The 20,706-nt window shown below is 45.7% G+C and overlaps 8 protein-coding genes across 12 annotated transcripts; 2 read left to right on the top strand and 6 right to left on the bottom strand.

Annotated features, from left to right (window-relative positions):
- Nucleotides 1-928: 928 nt before the first annotated feature.
- TERG_04996 (uncharacterized protein) lies at nt 929-2,530 on the bottom strand (the record flags this gene model as incomplete). The annotated part of the gene is made up of 1 exon (XM_003234354.2): nt 929-2,530. The coding sequence occupies one exon, from the start codon at nt 2,528-2,530 to the stop codon at nt 929-931; it is 1,602 nt and encodes a 533-aa protein (XP_003234402.2).
- Nucleotides 2,531-4,215: 1,685 nt separating this feature from the next.
- On the bottom strand, nt 4,216-7,854 carry TERG_04995 (uncharacterized protein; the record flags this gene model as incomplete). The annotated part of the gene is made up of 5 exons (XM_003234353.1): nt 4,216-4,554; nt 4,610-4,936; nt 5,003-5,796; nt 5,861-7,642; nt 7,704-7,854. The coding sequence occupies 5 exons, from the start codon at nt 7,852-7,854 to the stop codon at nt 4,216-4,218; spliced, it is 3,393 nt and encodes a 1,130-aa protein (XP_003234401.1).
- Nucleotides 7,855-8,112: 258 nt separating this feature from the next.
- On the bottom strand, nt 8,113-10,340 carry TERG_04994 (uncharacterized protein; the record flags this gene model as incomplete). The annotated part of the gene is made up of 2 exons (XM_003234352.1): nt 8,113-10,217; nt 10,283-10,340. 2 exons carry the CDS (start codon nt 10,338-10,340, stop codon nt 8,113-8,115), a joined length of 2,163 nt encoding a protein of 720 aa, XP_003234400.1.
- Nucleotides 10,341-11,133: 793 nt separating this feature from the next.
- On the bottom strand, nt 11,134-12,877 carry TERG_04993 (uridine kinase; the record flags this gene model as incomplete). Of its 3 annotated transcripts, XM_047748354.1 has the most annotated exons (7): nt 11,134-11,538; nt 11,597-11,638; nt 11,689-11,802; nt 11,872-11,914; nt 11,971-12,115; nt 12,174-12,301; nt 12,378-12,554. In XM_047748354.1, the coding sequence occupies 7 exons, from the start codon at nt 12,552-12,554 to the stop codon at nt 11,438-11,440; spliced, it is 750 nt and encodes a 249-aa protein (XP_047604334.1). In that variant the 3' UTR covers nt 11,134-11,437. The 3 variants fall into 3 exon arrangements, with proteins under 3 accessions (XP_047604334.1, XP_047606469.1, XP_047606468.1); XM_047749898.1 differs by adding an exon at nt 12,741-12,877 and having other exon boundaries at nt 11,597-11,914; nt 12,378-12,688; XM_047749897.1 differs by adding an exon at nt 12,741-12,877 and having other exon boundaries at nt 11,134-11,914; nt 12,378-12,688.
- A 329-nt stretch (nt 12,878-13,206) lies between these two features.
- Nucleotides 13,207-14,490, top strand: TERG_04992 (uncharacterized protein; the record flags this gene model as incomplete). Of its 3 annotated transcripts, XM_003234350.1 has the most annotated exons (4): nt 13,207-13,224; nt 13,288-13,367; nt 13,582-13,777; nt 13,984-14,490. In XM_003234350.1, the coding sequence occupies 4 exons, from the start codon at nt 13,207-13,209 to the stop codon at nt 14,488-14,490; spliced, it is 801 nt and encodes a 266-aa protein (XP_003234398.1). The 3 variants fall into 3 exon arrangements, with proteins under 3 accessions (XP_003234398.1, XP_047606466.1, XP_047606467.1); XM_047749895.1 differs by lacking the exon at nt 13,207-13,224; XM_047749896.1 differs by lacking the exons at nt 13,207-13,224; nt 13,288-13,367 and having other exon boundaries at nt 13,601-13,777.
- Nucleotides 14,491-15,255: 765 nt separating this feature from the next.
- TERG_04991 (uncharacterized protein) lies at nt 15,256-17,553 on the bottom strand (the record flags this gene model as incomplete). The annotated part of the gene is made up of 5 exons (XM_003234349.2): nt 15,256-15,272; nt 15,325-16,056; nt 16,115-16,265; nt 16,319-16,659; nt 16,713-17,553. 5 exons carry the CDS (start codon nt 17,551-17,553, stop codon nt 15,256-15,258), a joined length of 2,082 nt encoding a protein of 693 aa, XP_003234397.2.
- Nucleotides 17,554-18,742: 1,189 nt separating this feature from the next.
- TERG_04990 (deoxyhypusine hydroxylase) lies at nt 18,743-19,835 on the top strand (the record flags this gene model as incomplete). The annotated part of the gene is made up of 2 exons (XM_003234348.1): nt 18,743-19,242; nt 19,322-19,835. 2 exons carry the CDS (start codon nt 18,743-18,745, stop codon nt 19,833-19,835), a joined length of 1,014 nt encoding a protein of 337 aa, XP_003234396.1.
- A 76-nt stretch (nt 19,836-19,911) lies between these two features.
- On the bottom strand, nt 19,912-20,414 carry TERG_04989 (uncharacterized protein; the record flags this gene model as incomplete). Its single annotated transcript, XM_003234347.2, has 3 exons — nt 19,912-19,930; nt 20,002-20,233; nt 20,300-20,414. The coding sequence occupies 3 exons, from the start codon at nt 20,412-20,414 to the stop codon at nt 19,912-19,914; spliced, it is 366 nt and encodes a 121-aa protein (XP_003234395.2).
- Between the last annotated feature and the right edge of the window lie 292 nt (nt 20,415-20,706).

Here is a 20,706-nt window from a genome sequence, read left to right as displayed (position 1 = left end):
CCATTTTATTTTTACATTGTTAGCACTGCCGTAACGCTTGTCCCCTCCTCTGCTGTGTTTCTTCCCCCCGAGGCAAATGTACCAATACATACCATATTGAATTAGATAGAGCTTGGCGCATCGTTCCGGTCAGATGCATAACTTGGTGCCGATGCTTAGCAGTGGCATTCCCTTAACAGCAACTATTGCTATCTACAAACCAAGTATCTATTATTTGCCATCCTATACTCTCCAAGTACTTTCAAAAGTTTTAGCGAAAAGTCATCCGGTATAATAGATGAGAGATTGTACTTATTCAATATCAGAAATTGCGTTGTGCTCAGTACCTGCAGGTAAGGAGGCAAATGACAATGATAAAGGCAAATAATAAAACACATGGGGATATTTGATTGTTGAGATATTGATATATATATCAATAATCGGCGTCTGCGAGGCGAAAGAGGTGAATAAGCGCATAGTAAGTTATCGGCATAAGGAGAACAATAAAATCATATCAGCAGGTTAAGATATGGAGAAGAGAAAATCAGCTGAAAGGGTTGAACAAAAGGAAGAGTAATGAAGTGCAGTAAATCGGCACATATAAAAGGCAGAAACAAAAAAAAAAAAAAAATAGTCAGATCATCGGACATTCAGAGGCATGCAGCAAGAGTAAGAGTTCATAACAGGACCTATACGAGATTGCAGACCAGCCCCGACCCGTGTATCACAAAGGAGAAACAAAGAACGTTGAAAGGAGAAGGCAGAAATGACCAAGCAGGCGCATCAAAACATCAATAGCTATACAGCCAGATGAATATGAGTATATCCAACTAAAGAAGAGAGGTAGAAGAAGAAAAGTGAAAGGAGGTTTGAGCCCGTATAATAGCCCGGAAAATCCAGAGCATTTGAATTGAAAAGTAGTTTTGTGTTTCTAATCTGTGAAGTAGGCTCAGCGATATGGGGGGCCCATCATACCGGAGCCATTTCGATTTCCCATACCTCCGTCTCCTGGTCCCCCACCATGTCCCGTGAACATTTCAAGTAACTGTCGGGATGATGGTTGATGGCCTCCTACACCTGGTTGCGGCCCTGCGCCGAAGTGGGCGGGGTGGCCATGAGAAAGGCCCATCATACCCTCAGGATTATGAGGCATAGGGGGGAATGCCAAAGGAGGAGGGGGGTTCATAGCCATATATCCTGGAGGTGGAACAATACCAGGTGGAGGACCAAAGTTGGAGGGGCCAGCGGCTCCAGGGCCTCGCTGGAAGGCTTGCCTATCGTTAAGGGGAGGTATGCCCCCTGGCATTGGCATCTGCTGAACGGGTGGGTAACTCTGGTTAAGATTTCGATTCGGAGGTGGGTTAGGCATTCCTGGACGTCCGATAAATTGAGCAGATGGCCCTTGCTGCAGCTGCTGGGGATTTGGCCATCCTCCCGGAGAAGTAACCTGTTCGAGGCCTGGTGGGCGCTGGATGTTCATTGATGGTTGAACAGCAGACTGAGTAGTGCGAAGGCCAGGAGGGTTAGCAGGAGTGTGACTTCCGCTTGAAGGGCCTTGGAATTGCATTTCGTCATAATAACCAGGAGGGCCCCCCGTGGCTCGACGGCGAAGTTGACTTCGAGGATCATTTGGATCTGGACGTTGCATATTTGCAATTGCAGGGTCATCGAAGAAAAGTGGGCTTTTCTGTTTTGGTATCTCGTGGTTCCTAGGTTGGATGTCGGGCATATTTTGAGCACCAGGGTTTTGTAGTTGTGTCTGGGCTGGCATCTGGCCTTGGTGAGATTGACCAATTTTTGCTTGCTGCATTAAACGAAGTAGAAGATTGGAATCAAAGGGAGATGGTTGGGATTCCTTTGGAGCCTTTTGCGCAATGAGTTGCTCAAGCCCATGGGCTGTCTGCTCGCGATGAGGCTCGGAATAGCCCATATAAGGCTGCCTATTCATAACATCATGATGCGGCGACGCGGTAGGAGCAGGTATATGGCTAAATTCTTGCTGGATTTGCTGGGGTGGAGTTGGCTTTGGCCGCATCATTTCTTCAGCTTGAGGTGTGGAGTTTCTAGACTTATTACCACCAAGGAGCTGTAAGATCCGCTGAAAGCCTTCTTGATCGGCATCAGTCGATACTGGACGTGGTTGAGAAACTGTAGCCTCGGCTTCTTTAGGGGTTGCTTCAGTAGGAGAATTGAAAAACCCGGCAAACCTGGAGGACTTTGCTGGCTTTGCAGCTTGAGGCTCCTTCGTGGCAGATCCAGCAGCAACATTACCATATCCTGGGTCCTGGGTAGACTTAGAGCCTCCCCAAGGCCCAAAAAAGTCATCAAACCCAACATCAGCTTTATATGCTGGTTCAAGACTTGAAAAAATCTCTCCGTCCGTTCGCTTTATTTCAGTTGGTTTCGTCTCAACGCTACTGCTAGCCTCTGGAGCCTTCTTCTTCGTTTCATCCGATGGCGGAGCACCGCCTGATTTCATCCTCTCTTTCCATCTTTGGAAGTCTTCCTGGGTATGGGCTTCTTTGTGGTCTGATTTATTAGACGAATCCATCCATTCAGGGTCTTGTTCATGCTTTGTAGACCGGTTCCAGTCTCTGTCTCTGTCTCTATCCCTATCCTGGCCTTGCACACCACGACGCCACTCTCGGTTTCGTATAGGAGTTTTGTCGTCTTCCTGCTCAGCATTCTCCTGGGAATCACCATCACGAAACCATGAGGGATGGTCGTGACGACTTTTACCTTGGACATCCCTCCGATTAGGGTATTTGCCTTGCTCACCACGATGGCCACGTTCATTTCCAGCTTCCTGTTGGTCACGGTGCTCTCTAAATTCTCTGCTATCCCATCTGTCTCCCTCTCGTTTAACTCTCCTGTCAACAGTTTCTTCCTGGCCGAAGGTGCGTCTAGACCGGGTCCCCCAATCATCTTTATCATCACGTCCACTTCTTCGGCCATTTGTGATATGAGATTTGGAGTCCCGCTTGTCAAGGTCTCTGTCTCTATCACCCGAGTCCTTATCCTTCAGGAATTTGTCACGGTGTGGAAAACGGTCGGACTTGGTGCCATCACCATCGGGAGATTTCAAGCTATTATACCTATCGGGATCACTAAATTTACCGAAGCCTCTCGTCGAAGAAGAAAATGATGTTTTAGGAGGTCCTAGTATGATGTCTTCTAGAATATATGGTTAATATCAGTAAGGCGGGGGTTCGGTTCAGTGACAGCATGACTTACCCGAATTCGAGGAACGAGATATATGACGCGGCTCAAAGAAACTTGACCTACGTGCTGAAGCAGTAGACTCGGTCTGGTTTGTTTGTTCTTTAGAGGCAGTATGTTTCTTCTGTGTAGATGCATCCACAAGCGGTCTGTGGGTTGGCAGATAACCATTAGCATTATTCAACTAGGGTAATATAAGAGAGGAGTAAGGAACACAGTGAATACATACCCCATCCATTCTTCTATCGGAGGCAAGCTATCTGGTTTTACCACTAAAGGCGACTCCCGCAGGTGTAAAAGCTCCTCCTGTGAATATCTGCGTGCCATGAGAGAGTATATTGGCTAACCAAGCCGCATGGCCCAAACTCTGGTGGAATATTAGGAAAATAGCGAGCGCGTAACAAAGCTGAGGGTGATCGGGAGGGCTTTGGGGACTCTGATCTTGTTCAACCGGTCTCCTTGATATTGCGGTTGAATGGAGAGAAGTGCTGTCAATTCGTGGCAAGGGTTGCTGGTTGGGATGTGGTCGAAGCTAAAGGTATGGTGGGTCTGTGGAAGAGTTGAGGGCGCTCAGGGGGGATCTATCGGAGTTCTTCTTCGACGTAGACTTGGGATCGAGGCCAGGAGCAGGATGCGTAGGAAGGCGGTTTGTATTGATCAATGGCTGTGCTGGGTTGGCTGTGTATTTAGAGGTTGGAGACGCAAATGGGCGAATTTTCTGTGATGGAGAAAAAAAGATACAAAGCGGTCGCTAGCTTTAGAGTTTTCCTCTCTGTGCACCACCACCACCACCACCGCCAAAGTCGGGCCAGCCTATCAAGCCGCCAGAGAAGACGATGAGAGAGGATTGTATATCGATACGGAGATCATAGACGTATGGGATCATAGACGTATGGGATCATAGACGTATGGGATCATAGACGTATGGGATTTCAATGGAATAATATATTATTTATTTATCTACTTTTGCTGTCGGTCCTGCCAATAGGTGCCACGGTAGGCGGCAGCCTGGACGCATCAGCACGCCCACTGCTGTACGCTCGAAGCCCCTGTCGACATAACAGCCGCTGCCAACGCAGAGCCACTCCAGCGATTAACCCATTCGCTGGAACTTGTACGGTACAGCTCTGTTGCAAGGGCTCGCAGTGTGCTGCTGTGGGCGTCAGATATCGCTGCCTGGCCTTGCACCCAACTGAGGGCAGCAGCCCGAGTGATCAGTGTCGTGCTGCCCCCGATTTCACAAACACGATATACCAAGTGAAGTACTTTCTTCCGCAGTCCTCCCGTTAATGAGGGGGAACTATACAGGGAGAACAGCCGCTCAAAGACGCCGGCTCGTCGATATATGTCCATGTCCTAGCATATAGTCAGCTACTTAACAGAAGGATGTTCCCAGGTTTGCATAACTCACCAGTTCAGATTTAAGCCCGCAAACAAATAAATCTAGCAGCCAGCCAATTTCTTCACGGTTGCCATCATCGCTCTCTGGCTCGTGGTAGAGTATTTTATCAATCCAATACGAGGGGATCTTCCCAACCTCCCACTGAGGGCTCCTGTTCAGGAAAGTGTTGATCTTTCCGTATAACTTGTGACTAGGATTCGTGAGAATGGCGAACATGCGAACCGCTAGTTCTCCAACAATAAAAGGTGCCGGTGTGTCAAGGCCTAGTCCCTTCACCGTTTCCAATAATTCGCCAACGAGTACGTATATTGTCCGACGCTCTTCAAACGAGGATTCCTGCTCGGTTTACGAAAGTTAGAAAAAATAACCCGCCTCTCATAACTCTAGCGAGAAAGAACGAACCTTGAGTTTTGCCATGAAGCGTGATAAACCAGCCATAGCTTGACGCCGAACTTCTTCATGCTCAGAGCAGACGCAAAGTATGAGATTTCCAATGTACCCTTGGTCTATTGCTAGTTCAAGGTCTTCTCTTTCCCATTCGTACAAGCCAGCATGAGTCTCATCAGCCATCTGCATTTTACCGAAAACATCTGAAAGGTTCACTTCTTGGGTAGCTGATGACGATGGAAGGGTTCTAGTACCACCCATTCGAGCCTCTTCAGCCAGAACAAGCCGGTGCGCTTCTGTACCATGATCAAAAGCCTTTTTAAGCAACGAGCGGCTCTTTTTCACCTTAGTTTCGATCAAAATCGTGTCACGGACGGAGGTAAGTGCATTCTTATCTTCTCCGTACTCCATCAAATAACCAAGTAATTTGGAAATCCATGAAGCCGTGAAAAGCTCGTTCATCTCATCTTGCGCTTTCACGATAAAGGGCCATTGTTCCGAAATCACTACCAAAATTGGACTTATCAATGATGACTTGCTAGGTAATGAGCTCACTTGGTCAAGATATGGGACTGGCCGTTTCGCGAGTCTTGTAAGGCAATTATCAATGAAAGACCAGGGCACAGGAGTATTCTCATCTTCCAACTGAATACTAAGCACCAGGGCTTCGAATGAACCTGGTTGTATCAAGATTGAATCCTGCGTCAAGACATCTTGTAGAAGGGAGTTAATTTTGGCCCGGGCGCTATGTTCCTGTTTTTCCACAGCAACTTTTAGCACTGAGGTAAATACCGATAAGGTCAAGGGTGCTAGATGTCAAATAAGTATGTCAGTCTGTCTCATCAGTAGACCTCCCAGTAAGAAGCAACTCACCTGGCTTTTGCCACCAGCGCATAGCAGGTGAATGTTGAGAAATTGTTAGGATGTGCTGCAATTGGCTGAATAATAACTGGCGGTTTTCCGTAGATAACTCGTCATTGCTCAGTTGGTCCAGGACTTCAACTAAGACCAATGACACGTCAAACTTTTGTTCAAAAGCTACAGTTGGAGCGACTTGGTAATATAAGGAAAGCAGCTCTAAAAGCGCATCTCGTTGCAGCAGGTCATCCTTCGGGGATTGACGGAAGGCGATAATGGTGTCTTTCATCGTAGGACATCTGGAAGTGAACTCATTCATAAGCTTTGTAGATGCCTGACTCCAGAGTTCCGGATTTGAACTTCCCATGGAGTCAAACATTTTTAGCACGCCTCGAAGTTTTCGAAGAGCCGCTGTTGTTGCCTTGATCGCAAACAACGTAACAATTTCAGTGTTCTGATTTATACAGCGGGTCAACATTTGTTGTGTAAGAGGGCGCGGGAGGATGCTCTCGATAGCAACAGATACCGGAGGAGGTACAGTAGGAGAACCTTCCCTGAAACCGCATTTTTGAGGTACCGGCAGCTGGATAGTAGAGAATAAAAAGGCGGACTCTCCAAGCCAGGCCTGTGTCGGCTTCGGGTCAGAATTGAACATATTGCGCTTCGAAAAGTAATCATATACAAGCTCAGGAGCAGCTTGGAAAATTTTCAGGAGCAACTGCATCTGTCGAGTGTCTGATTCGGGGCGAAGAAACTGAATCAAAGTTGAAAGGTTTCCATTACGAATTGGTATTGGTTCGTTGAATTTGTCGAAGTGGCTTGGTGCATCAAGTCCAAGAGAGATCGTTTCATTATCGTTGATCAGTGGTTCTGTACTGTTGCCTGACGAGTACCAACCATTATCTGATAATAACACACCCTTTTCGACGTTTGTGCAAACAGACAATAAAAATTTGTGTATTTCATCAGAAACAGACACACCTTCCGGTATAATTTCCTCGGAGTCCTTTTCGTACCCATAGAGAGTTGCAAATCGTTCCAGGTTCCACCGACTTAAGAGGCGGCTCTTGACATTGCGCGAGAGAACAGCATCCGATACAACGAACTTATCCAATGTCTTGATAATGTCCACAACTATGTCCCCTGAATCTCGCTTGATATCCTCAATGAATACCTTTATAAGTTTCCCCTGACTCAACAGCTCAGCTTTAGCTGCAGGGCTTTGATATCTTAAATTTGCAAGCAAGTAGCGCTGGGCAATACGGCGTAGCGTGGGTTTACGTCGATCCGCAGTTATTTTCCCCACCTGTAACTTACGCATGGTAAGGAACACATCGAGCCTTTTCAGCGTGATATCTCGTTTAGCATAGACTACCTTTGCAACAGCCCCACCATCAAAGCTCACGATCTCAGTCAGAAGCCTAAGACAAGGAGATATCAGATGCTCTTTTGACTTGCTTGCAGTAAGGCCACGGTTAAAAAGTTTGATGTTTTCATTGGATAGCAAGTATTTGCTAAGCTCAATTGAAAATTCTCTGAACTCGAGATGGGAAGAAACGGTTTTCAGGAAGGATGCGAGAACCGAGGGTATAAGCGAAAGTGTCGACTCTTCATTATTGCTCTCTGCAAAGTTCCAAATGCTAACAAGATCAGTGAAACAAATCGGGGGAGTTTCGTCTCCTCTTTTGACATATTGAGAAGCGCAATATTTTTCTAAGACTTGAAGCTTCTTTGACTTTTCAGATTCGGAGATGTCCCCATGAATGGAAGCTAAAAATTCTTTAAATTGACGAATCCCTATATCAGTTTGTTAGGTTAATCAATATTACGCATCATAGGCAGAAATGTCAGCACCTACCTTGCTTTGTTTGCTGTGATATGTTTTGCTGGAACCTCAAAATATCTCTTAATTGCTGGTAGGAGGTAATTTCGGCAGTTACAGGAAAAGTAGCATCACCTTCAATCTTTCTCCGTTTAGCCCGGGCGGCATTATCGTCGAAACTAGCCATTGTGAGTGCGCCGGCTTCTTTCTCATAGGATTGATTGATATCTCATCTTCAAAACTATGCGTAAAAAAAAAAATGTAAAAACTAAATGTGTCACGTGATAGAAGCAAACATGGATCCATTTAACTCCGAGATATCTCCAGCGACATTGAGCCAAACACCGGCCCATTTGGGGCAAAGTGGAAAAGCAATGATAGAAGGGAAAGTGGTTCATGGATTTCGCGAATTATCTGATGGTATAACTTTTTACTATACAAGGATTTATTTTTTGGTCTTTGCCTTCACCTTTTGAACAAGCTTGCTGATAGCTTCTCCATCGTCTACCACGGTTAGACTTGACTTGCTTTTCTTACTCCTTTTCAATTTCTCACCGGATTTCTCTTGACTGGGACCCGTATCATCGACATGGCGTCTTCGCTTTCGACCTTCTTCAAGTAGCAGGTTCATACCCGTTGTTTGTTTAAACCTGGGGTTGGTCGGGTCAATGGCGTATTCATGGCTTTCAAAGAGGCTTTGGAATCTAGGGTCCTTGACGTTAATCTCAAAATTATCCACAGGCGTAGTTTCGACAGCACCCTTCTTTCCCTTTCTATGTTTGCTGCTCTTTCGAGCCCGTTTCTCAGCCTTTTCAATCTCATTCATATCAAAGTGTGAAATGGGTGTTGACTTTTCGTCATCCATCATGAGGAGTTCAAGTTCAGCTCTCTTGGATGAGGATGCCTCTTCCTCGGCTCTGCGCTGTTCCTGCAGTTTTTTCCTGTCTTCCTTGCGCTGTTTGGCTGCCTTCACAGCGTCAAGCTCAGGTGCAGTAAAGAAAGGGTCATCAAAGCCAAGATCCTCTTCAGCTTCCTTAGTTTCTTTTCTATCTGTTCCATCGCCCTCTCCCTTCAAATCTCCTTCGCCCAATCTGCCAGCCTTTAGCTTAGCCTTTCTTCGTTGTTTTCTCTCTCGTTCCTTTCGCACATATTTTTCCCTTGTGGTCTCTTCCTTCTCAGGTTCGTTCTCAAATACTGTGTCCCTTGCGGGGGCGGCCGTCAGTCCAGCCGAAAATGTGACTTCCATTTCCCCAACTGGCTTTGCTTCCTTTTTGCTTGCTGCAGGTTTATCACCGAGACCAAGCAAAGCTCTGACCCTTGCACGTTCTGCCTCTTTTTTGCTCAGCTTGGGTGCGGCTCCAGCTCCCGCCGCGTCCGCAGCTTCAGCTTCATCCTCTTCGTTCTCCGAGCTATCACTACCGAGATATGCTTTGAGGTCATTTTCATCAATCTCCTTTCTACTTCCCTTGAAAGCTCTTTCCTGGGCGTCTTTTCTAGCCCGATCATCCGCATCCCAAGTCAATTTAACCTTGCTGTGTTGTAAAGCATCTGTGACGAAGTCACTAGGTTGATAATCATCTGGTAGTTTCACACACTCATCTCTGGGAATGTCATCTGTGAAGTCGGTGGAATCAGGGACGAATCGAAGGTCAAAGAAATTCGCGCTACTCATGTACTCTGTTCCATCCACAGCGTCGTATATATGTTTGGCCACCTCCTTGGATGAACATGTTAAAATAGCATAGAAATATCGGAGCCTTTCGAGTTGGTATTGCCGTAGCTTCCCAGCGTCAAAGTCGTCCCCGTCTCCTTCAACTAGGAGAGATCTTTTAATCCTTTCCTCCTCTTTCTCTTCATCTTGCTCGTCTGATAAAGAGTCCTCATCCTGGGGTTTAGCATTGTGAGAAAATATATCCTTCGGTGGCCCATCCATTTCTTCCCTTTCCATCCTTTCGCGCCCAAATTCGCTTGGATATATTGACACTTTCCGGATAACACCACCGGGAGGGAGAAAACTGGTGAATACAGCCATAAGGTCCTGGGACTTGATATTATCCCAGTCAAGATTCACAATAGCTATCCTTTCCGTATATTCTCCCGTAGGGATGTCAGCATCCCGTTGGCCGGGGCCGGGAATCTCCATTTCCATGTTGCCCACAATATCTTCCTCTTCCTCTTCATCACTGGAGCTCTCATCAGAAGAGGATGAGTCGAATCCGCCATCACGAGCCGGGTCATAGCCTGCCCTTTCCACCCTACGTAGCTCCTTTTGTACTTCTTCATCATCATCAACACTGATATATTCCTCTTCGGAATCTTTATCTTTCTCCTCCTGGTCATCCTCATTATCAACCCGGTAAAATTTCTCTAACTGTTTCCGCGTATCATCCCGAGCCAGCTTTCTTCCGTATCTGTCAACTGGAGCATTCTTGGAAAAATCTGAGTCGCGCAGCATGTGCGAAAAGCGTTTATCAAGTTTGACATGAGTGTGCTTCTTGCTCGGCAGCCGATATCTGGGGTCAGATTGGATGTTTGCGAATCGAGGATCAGCTATATCTTAGTTAGATAGGATATCCATACAAAGTAGAGCATACGTATTAATTTGAAGCTCTTACATATAACATTGGCGGAGCTTTGGCCGGAGGATCTCGCCTTCTTCTTTCTAGAAGCCATCTTCTCCCCGTTGTACTGGTATGCCACTTTCTAACAGATAAACTGTGATTCTCGGCAGCACTGCAATAGTTGAGAGGAAGCCGTTGCTTTAATTGTCATCCAGGGTGCTGATAATCTGTGGGGATTTAAGGAATTTTTTTTCTCAAACTTAAATGTGATCTGTGCAGGATCTGATAAGATAACCACCTTGGCTTAAGCGCCCTCCAATCAGGCACCTGCAATCAGTATTAAAAGTACCGAGATACAGTTCTAGGACAAAAGTATTTTGATATGTATATATATAGTAGAAAACACTTTATTATATATATAAGGAAGGATATAATGGTTTCGAGAGAAGATAGTTTGGTTCACTCGGAAGAATCTAAATCGTGAGAAAGAGCCCAAGCGAGCTTGGTAGCTTGAAGCAGGACGCAACTAAGGTAGAAGAAGCATAACCAGTAGATGGACTGTGATGCCATCCTACGTAGTAACTACTTGGAGTAATCCTCACTTTGTAATGTAGCAAAAAGATTATAGATCTAAAAGCGTCTACTACCAATGATAGCTAGCAGTAATGCGATGGGGCCAATCCTAGATCTTGATTCAAAATGATGAGGTATTCTAATAATTCAGGGATTCTCAGATTCTCAAATTCTCAGATTGAGGTTTACCTCCATCCCTCCTCCTTGGGATTAGTGTTTCCTCTACAGTACCCACCTGCTCTATATAAAAATGCTGGTAATACATAAAACGCCATCCTTAGGAAAGTCTTTTTTACTACATAGTTAAAAAATACAAATATATAAATGCTGAGTCTTGTCCAAATTGAATAAAATTATAAAGCAAGGAGCGAAATCGTTAGGTCTTAACCCAAGCCACTACGCCCCCGTCCCTAGCTGCTGCGATTGTCCATACATCCAGATCATCGCTAACATTCTCCAAACAGGCCAACGCCATAGATTTCATGAGGAAAAATAAAAAATAGAAAATTAAACCTAAATCTCGTCGTCAAATACTCTCGCAGCCAGCGAGCCAAATAGCACTATTTCCATGAATGGTGGATCTACAACGGATAGTTTCCCCAGAACAATAATCACAACACAAAGTAACTTTCTGGATTAGAAGGAAAGACGGCGGTCGATAGAGGGCTTTTTGTCACGCATATTGTAGTAACTGGCCTGTTTTGCAAGGCCTCGCTGGATATGCTTCACCACAAGATCTGGGGTCGTTAGTGTCAGATGGAAACAGCGTGTAGTGGTGGGTAGAGGTCAGCCTACCGATTGCTATTTTATTTTCAATACCTCGAGGAATAATTATATCTATGACAGACATTAATAATATAATCTTGGTCGTTGAGGAATCTAAGTACCTGAGATAATCCTTTGAGGCTCAACATATCTAGTATAAGATGGTTTCACAAATTTAAACCACTGTTTCAATATACTATCGATGGTTCTTCCCCGTTCACGAACGTCTCGTGCAACTGGGCGGATTTTACATCAGTGCCCGGAGTCTGAATGAGATATCAAAAAAGGAGTATCTGAGTACTTACTTCTCCGCCCCAAACAAACGTCCATGTCTGCTTCAACAAATATCTATCATCATACCATTAACAATGTGTTCAATAATATACACATGAGCTGATGAATACCTTTAGATCCAAAAGTTCCAGTATTCTTGGATCGGTGAAGGCCAGTATACCCTCGAGGATCAAAACTCGCGGGGGATGCATCGGGGTCGTTTCAGGTTCGCGTTGATGTTTCTTGAACGAGTAAATGGGTATATCGACTTTGAGGCTGTAAGGACATTAGACATGGTGTTATGCGATCCTATACTGAATCAACGTATAGGTACCCTTTCTTTAGGTCTCGCAATAGTTTAACAAGGACGTCAAAGTCTATTGCAAGAGGAGAGTCAAAGTCGTATTCGTCTGCATGTGCGATAGCATTCTCCTCAGGCGTGAGTGTCTTATAGAACGAGTCCTTTCCGTATGTAAAGTCAGATATAACTGTTCCAACCATAGTTTTGTGGCAGCTCCCGTCCCCGAAGTGAAAATACCATGACCAAGATGGAGGCTCCCGGGAGATCAAGCAAGTTAATAATTTCCTGGGACACGGAAGACTTGCCAGAGCCGGAGCTACCAGCAACACCGACAATGATCATCGGCTCCCAGGGGCAGTGATACCGGGTATTCTGCCGGCTCATCGTGAAGTGTCGAAATTCCGACTCAAGCATGTTGGTATCGTGGTATATATATATATATATATAAAAGAAAGAAAAAATATATGAAAATAGCAGTATAGCGTCCTATCCAAGGCGATATAGTAATAGTTGGGCTTGGAACATGCCCTAACAAGACTACCACAAGGCTATAGGTACTCTCAATATAGGCGTCAAAAGTTCGATATGGGTAACACATACCACAAGCAAACGCCGGTCTCCAGGGCCACGACGCTATTTACATATCAGCACCCCATACGCATATATAAGAATAGCCAGGACAGAAAGAAAAAGTACCAGGAAGAACGCAGCTTTTTGCCTGGGTGTCTTTTTCTCTCTCGCTGCTCCTCGTCTGTGTAAAAAGAAGCTCGCGGGTGGAGCCTCTTCTTCCTGCTGAACACGCGACCAGCAAATGACCAGTCACATGACCACGCTAGGGCCCAGGGCTTTGTCAGCCGAAGTACAAAAGGCAGAAACTTCTTTTCAACCTCCGACTTCCTCTTCCTCTCGTCAACCGCATCATCAGCGCCTCTGCTTCCGGTGACCTGTTCCACCCACTCCCTCTCTCATGGAACGGCGATGGTCAGATACACGGGCTGAGGAATAGACCAACATAGGTTTACACGCCCTCTCTGCTCTTCTGGAGACCGTTGAAAAGCTGGTGACAATGGCCTCTGCGAATCTCGTATGTGGAGCGAGTTCTCTCTCTTTCAAAGGCTCACCACGGAGAGATTACTAAAGTGTTTAGATGTCACCAACTCCCTCCACGGCCACTCCAACATGGTCGAACTTCGAGAAGAAGATGGAGGAGCATAAACCGTCCAAAATGTGAGTTTCTTCCTTCCCTGACCCTCCGGTGCAATCCTTCCTGGATGTCCAACCACGTCGATTCTATGATGAGTAAAAACTCAAGTTGGGAATCTCTCCGAAAATCTCGTGTAGGAAAAAAAAAAAAAAACTTGTTGCCTGAGCTGAAACATCGATCTCCACTATTTTTGTGTGTATTTATTTGGCAAGTTCGTTAATAGATACGCTTCTTCAGGGACATCAATTACCTAGTAATGGACTATCTTGTCACGAACGGATACCCATCAGCAGCAAATAAATTTGCGGCAGAGGCAAATATCCCACAGCGTCATGATTCTGACACGGTACAAGAGCGCGTCGAGATTCGAAATGCGATTTACTCAGGCAATATCCAGTCAGCAATCGAAAAGCTCAATGAGCTCAACCCCCAGGTAATTCCTCTCCGCTCTAGTTATATGTCTTTTCTCCTTCCACATGATTAGACGATGTTTCATGCACCACGCATAATGACCCTTTTATAAGGGCATTGATGAAACCTACTCATCTTCAGTCCTCAGTATGATTCTTTGGGAATATTCATTTATTGTGCAAGCAAGGTCGCCTTTATTCAATCTGTTGCTAATGATATGTTTAACAGCTGCTTGATGACAAGCCCGAGCTCCATTTCTCTTTACTACGCCTCCAGCTCATTGAGTTAATACGCAACTGTATAAATACCCCAAATGCCGATATCACACCGGCTCTAGATTTTGCTACTTCACAGTTGGCTCCTCGAGCTCCGACAGCACCCCAGTTCATCAAGGAGCTCGAGGAAACCATGTCATTACTAATCTTTTCTCCGGAAAATCTCTCAGCTCCATTGAATGAACTTCTTGATCCTGCTATGCGTAAAACCGTTGCAGCAAAGGTTAACGAAGCCATCCTCCAAAGACAAGGCTCGGTAAGTGAAGCTAGACTTCGTGCTCTTGTCAAACTTCGCGTTTGGTCTGAAAAAATGGCCAGAAAGTCCAAGAAGGATATTCCAGACAAATTGGATATCGGGTTTGATAACGACGCCACCAATGGCAATGAAACCAACGGTTCTGCCAGTCAGGATGATGTTGTCATGCAAGAGCGTGGCGACCTTGACTCGATGGTTCATTAAACTTTCAGTAATGTCCAACTTGTGCCTGTGTGGCCCGTTTAATCATTATTCCAATCGCTTAGCATGGCGCAAGGGTTTTATTTCGGAGCGGGTCTTGAATTTTCTCCACCCACAAAGGGATATTATTAGCTTCTTTAACACGTTTCGGTGTATTTTAAAAGGCGTGATTCAGCATTGACGGTAATATCATGAAACGTTCTCAATAATATTACTCTGCTTTCATTAGTCGCTGTAAGGTATCTCACCGAGGTATTGTCTTTAGTGAATGCTTATTTTCTCTTCCACCCTCTTCCAAGTAGACAAATGGCGAGTGTATGCTCCTGTCTGCTGCTTCCAAGTGTGTAAACATCCATCTTTGCTTTGAGTAATATAAACCGTTCACAAGTATCAACATTCTGGAGTACTTTCCAAGGTATCCAGACAAGCGGAATAAGTAGTTATGCAGCAATTTAAGGCAGGAATTCGGCTAGTGATAGACGAAGATTGGGAATCAATCATGGAAGAGGAAAGCATAATAAGGCAAACAAGTGAGATAGATACAAAAAAGCAAATGCAGAGAACCAATGAGATTGGATGTCAAAGAGATAAAACTAAAAAATAAAAAAAGGGAAATAAATAAACATCATGGAGAAGTGAGGTCAAACAGATAAATCTAAGTTGGATGGAGTATGGAGTAACAAAATGGTATTATCCAGATAAATAGGAAAACATCTAAGTGAGCGGCTCGGTCAGAAGTGCAGAAATGCAATGCGCTTAGCGTGATAATTAGAAATTCATCATATCTAGAAACACTGTTAGCCTGGTAGCCATGATTGTCGAGCTAGGAAATCATACCTCTTCCAAATAGAGCTCGTTTAGCCCAGTCCATGGCCATCATGACTCTGGTCCTGATGCTAACACTCTGAGCAAAATAAATACTTCGCCACAAATACACGGCGAGTAAGCCTCCTCCGAAGCTGAGACCATTTATATCGAATACAGCAGCGTTACCAATGTATGCCAAACTGCCGAGATGCTTGTATTCAAAGGCTCGATAAACGCTTTCATCAAGGCTTTCAAAATTGACTTCATTAGAACGCATTCCAGGGACGGCAAGGGCAATTTTATTGAACTTGCGACCGAGATAGTGTCCTTGCTGATTAGCTCGCTGGGCGGTTGCAGGGAGAGAAGTAAGTTTCGAGTCGATTTGAACGAGCAGCTCGTGCAATTCATGGAAGTCGAGGGTACCACTCCGGTCAATATCGTATTGTTCAAATAGCTTGTCAAGTCTTCTGAGATGGTTTGAGGCTTGCGGGAAGCGCTTCTTCACACGCTGGGCTACATCACGCCATTCTCCAAAAGTGAGATGAATTTTCTGGGGGTCACGACCTTTCTCCCAGGCAATTTCACGTAAGAAGGATAGGATGTGGTCAGCAACGTTATTCTGTACAGTGGAACAATCTCCAATAGCATATACTTCTCCCCGTGGAGCTCCAAGTAGTCGAAGATGGGTATCGGTCTCTAGAGCGTGCTTATTGTTTTGGCCTTCTAGCTTCTTGGATAGCTTTCGGCACAGTTCTGCTTGGGCTACAAATTGTTAATTGCAAGTTGTTTATAGAGCATCAGCCATCATGGTAAAACTCACCAACTCCAGTTGACCATAAGCAAAAGCCCATTGGAATCTCCTTAACAACTGGCTTCCCATCTTCCATTTGAGTGAAAAGGATTTTATCGGACTGAACTTCCTTGACTCTTGAATTGGTAAGCACGTTGACTTGATCGTGAGCGAACCGTCGCTAGAAAAGTCAGTATAGCTACGATGCAACCAAACATCGAACAAGCCACATACCTCGGCATAAAGGGACAAAGTTTCATCGTAAGTATTGAGAATATGGCTTCTGCTCTGGATAAGATGGACAGAAATCTCGTTTCTCAAAATCCTAGGGAACGATCTGAACAAATCTTCATTTAACATGTCAAAGAGTTCGGCAGCGAATTCGACACCAGTTGGGCCTCCTCCGCATACAACGAAGGATAAAAGACGTTTCCGTTCCTCGTCACTAGTGGTAGGAAGGCAGGCTACTTCCAAGTTTCGAAGGACCTTTGCTTTAATCTGACGAGCATCGTCAATCGATTTCAAAAAGTTGCAGTGTTCAAGACCTTTGACACCGTGCTGATTGGTTGTAGAGCCTGGCAAAGATAAGTATTGAGATCAAAAGGGAGGAGGGCTCCGAAAGACCTACCAACTCCGATAACCAGTTTATCATACGGCAGATAGAAATTCTTTCTGTTCCCATCGCAGTCAACTTGAGATATTTCAACAAGTTTCTCGTCAAAGTCTACGTCCACCGCCTCGGCTCGAAGGAAATGTCCCCGAAGCCTCTGTACAACCAGCCTGATCGGCTCTACCAACGAGCTAAGTCCGAGGGTTCCTACCGTTGCTGAAGGGAGCATTGGAGTAAAGAGGAAGTAGTTTACAGGGGAGACAACGGTGACATGGTAGTCTCCAGGATTCAAACTCTTCATCAACGCCACGCTTCCCCATCCGGTACCAAGGATAACGAGTTTTGGCTTATCTTTTTGCTCCAGCTTCATGTCGCAATCGTGATCGTCCACGAGAACTTCGGCAATTGGAAGGTTCTTTGGGCCGCCCCGTCTTGGGTTAAGTGCGTTCTGCGAGACAGGGATATCGACGTTGTCTGGGTCCGTACGGTAGGTGGTGGCATCATAGACGAAAAACGCAAACACAAGACCAAAGCCGAAGAGCATCACACCTCCGCTGAAGGCCAAGACCCTGAACCCAAAGCGTAATATCCGGCTACGGCGTACTTCCTTCGTGACCTTGGAGGCTCCTGGGCCTTCTTCGGTGGTTAATGAGCGACATTGCGATCCCAAGGTGGACGGTCGGGAGGTTCGGAAGACGTTCTGGGTGGAAAGTGGATGTCGTCGGAGGATGAGAAGCTGGCAATCGGGTATATTTTTAGGTGGGGATTGTAGAAACCGCGCTGTGGTATATCCGGAGCGTTGTATGATCCTGCAGGCAGCGCATCCCGGGAGTCGGGAGCGTATAGAATGGGAGAGCATCGTAGTAGATAAGGAAGCCAGTGCCTTTTTTTTTTTCAAAAGAAAGACTTCATCTCAGCCATTGAGGCTGGACTCCGGGGCTGATGGACGCAGCAGATAAATACAAAGCCAGCTCCAGGGCCTGGAACATCTGTCCGCTTGGTTCTCGCAGCGTAGAATGTTGGCGATGGTAGATGATGCCTTGGTCGTTGTCTTCCTTGTTGATTTTGAAAGCTGCGTCACTTTTTGTTTAGTCAGGGGCATTAGGTAAGCATGGAGTAACGCTAGGCCGAGTTCGGCCATCGCCGTTTTTTCTTTTCTTTCTACCGCTAAAAATACTCTCAGCTTCTCCTTTTCTCCTTTTTTCTCTCTCGATATTTCATGCATGTTTTCGCCTTCTGAGGCAGACTGAGGCAGCTGGCTCGTCGGGGAGAAGCCCAGGGGCAAAAAGAAGGCCCACTAGCGCTGGGCTGGCGTTTTTCGAGAAGCCACTGGCGCCGCGTTTGGCGCCCTCTAGTCTCGTCTTTGGATGGTCTGTTAACTAGAAGAAGAATCAGGTAAGGCAGAGCACCATCCAAAAATCAGCTTTGGACTTTATGGAATACCAAAGGATCCTGTTGAGATAGATGCCTGTATGGTGCACACTACAACTATACCTCCTTGTGTCTGTTGGAGCTCGCTGTTTAATTACATTGGCGGTGTTCCCCCTTTGCGACATATTAATCATGGACTTTGCTAAATTCGACACTCAATTTATGCTCTCTACGCTACGCAGTCTAAAATAAAGGACATGCCGCTCTGTACGGAGTAGTTGTCATCATTTTATCTCTCACGCTGATGCACAATGATAATAATAGAGCTTCTCTACGGTCTCTGGGTCAACTGGCTTGATTGGTCGTATGACTCGGTCTAGATGCCCTCCGTGTACCTATTTCACCAACCAGCTGGTAAAATATACGTCTTGCGGGTGAATATTACAATAATGAGGTCTTGCTCAACCTTTTAATCGAGTGAAAAGTCCTTCGGCGTTATGGGACTTTTATACATAGTCGGCACCAAGAGACACTAAAAGTAGGTAACCAAATAAACTCTCATAGGAAATTATTAATTTTTTTTTTTTTATTCGCGATCAACTCACAGCATCCCACTAAAACTGTTTATCACATCTCCGGCTGTTAGGCCTCCGGCGCATATATTGATACAGTATAGAATGGCAAACGGAAGTTCTAACTCCAGAACTCAAGCTGGTAATGTCAGCTCGACGGTTCAGACGCTGAGAGCTACTTTGACATCAGAAACTACCCCGCTGGCCCGCCGTTTCCGGGCTCTCTTCTCACTCAAACACCTCGCATGTCTGCAGCCGCCTACGGAAGATACTATCCCAGCCATAGACGCTATTGCCGCAGCCTTCACTTCGCCATCAGCGCTGCTAAAGCACGAACTAGCGTACTGTCTGGGCCAAACGAAGAATATACACGCCGTGCCGTTTCTGCGCCATGTGTTGGAAGATAAGAGCGAGGATAGCATGTGTAGACACGAAGCCGCAGAAGCTATTGGCGCATTATCAGACACATCAAGTCTAGATCTACTACGGAAGCTAAGGGACGATCCAAGTGAGCCAGATGTTGTTCGAGAAACCTGTGAGATTGCAGTAGATAGGATCCTGTGGGAGACCTCTGAAGAAAGACAGACAGAGAAGGTTAAGAAGAGGTGCGTACGCCTTGGTTATTCTAAAACACAAAAATGAGATTGATAATACGGATAAAAACAATGCTAACAGATAGTAAAGTGACTTCACTTCCATAGACCCTGCTCCTCCAACCGCTCTCACCTCGGAGGGTCACTCGATTCCAGCGCTCAAGAAAACACTTCTCGACACAAGCCTTCCTCTCTTCCAACGGTATCGTGCAATGTTTGCGTTACGCGACCTTTCCTCCCCACCGGATCTTCCAACTGCGCGAGAAGCAGTCGAGGCTTTGGCAGAAGGGCTTAAGGATAAATCGGCATTATTCAGACACGAAATTGCGTTTGTGTTTGGACAGCTCTCTCATCCCGCTAGCATCCCGAGCTTGGTGGCAGCACTCAGCAACAAGGAGGAGGCTGGTATGGTCCGTCATGAGGCCGCAGAGGCCCTTGGCAGTCTGGGTGACGAGGAAGGGGTAGAAGAAGTGTTGAGGAAGTTCCTGGACGACCCAGAGGTTGTTGTCAAGGATAGCGTCGTTGTCGCTCTCGATATGGCGGAGTATGAGAAAAATGGCGAACTTGAGTATAGTTTAATTCCGGAGCCGGCTGCCGTAGGTTAATGCTTGCTCATTCGGGAGGCCTTTTGCATGCATGTTCAATATATTCCTGAAATGATACACGCATAATAGCCTCCCTTTAGTTGTTTGTATTATGCCTGGATTGAAAATAGACGGTTAGCAACGTGACATCTTTTGGTACACTCCGATCCTAAAGTAGCCCACTTACTTGTGCCCGCATTCGCAAGTGTAGAAAACTGTGCTTCCCTCGTCGGCACTACGCAGCTGCAATGTATAGTATCTCATCTCTGTCCTACCACAATCGGGGCATGTCTCCTGAATCACAGCATCATCCTGCTTGCGTTGCTCAGCTAATGTGCGGACCGCCGAACTCTTCGATCGAAGGGATGATGGGAAGGCACTCGGCTTGGACTCGGAAACAATGGTTCTGGAAGCATGATCTAATGTCATATATCAGCATCAGATTAAAATAAATATATACAGCGCAAAGGGGAATGTATATTTACCTCTGTTCTGGGTTCCGCAGATGTCGCAGGTAAGAATGGTATTGGCATCGCCCGTGGACTCGCTCAAAAGATTGCCACAGTCGACACAAAATATTAATGACCCAATTGCAGACATTGTAATAAATCAAGAGGATTAGAATGTGAACCTGCTAGTGTACTCCGTCCTGACTGCGGGATGAATTTTTGTTCAAGTACTCAAGTCAATCTCGAAGCGTCTCTTGAAGATGTTGAATTTTAACTAGTTAGTTTAGCTGCTGAGTTTTCATTGGTAGAAACCTTAATTGAGATAGCCCCGCTCGTGCGTCGTACTTAAGTATTGTTAATTGGGCTACTTCTACATCAACTGCCAATTTGATGTAACGTATATCCAACCATATCCGTGCAAGGAAGAGGTGAGCTTTTCTGAT

The sequence above is a fragment of the Trichophyton rubrum genome (genome assembly GCF_000151425.1).
Source record: "Trichophyton rubrum CBS 118892 genomic scaffold supercont2.5, whole genome shotgun sequence".
In the NCBI taxonomy this organism is placed as follows: Eukaryota; Fungi; Ascomycota; class Eurotiomycetes; order Onygenales; family Arthrodermataceae; genus Trichophyton; species Trichophyton rubrum.
The sequence above is the reverse complement of the archived record's forward strand: the minus strand, read 5'-3'. Positions and strand labels throughout refer to the sequence as shown.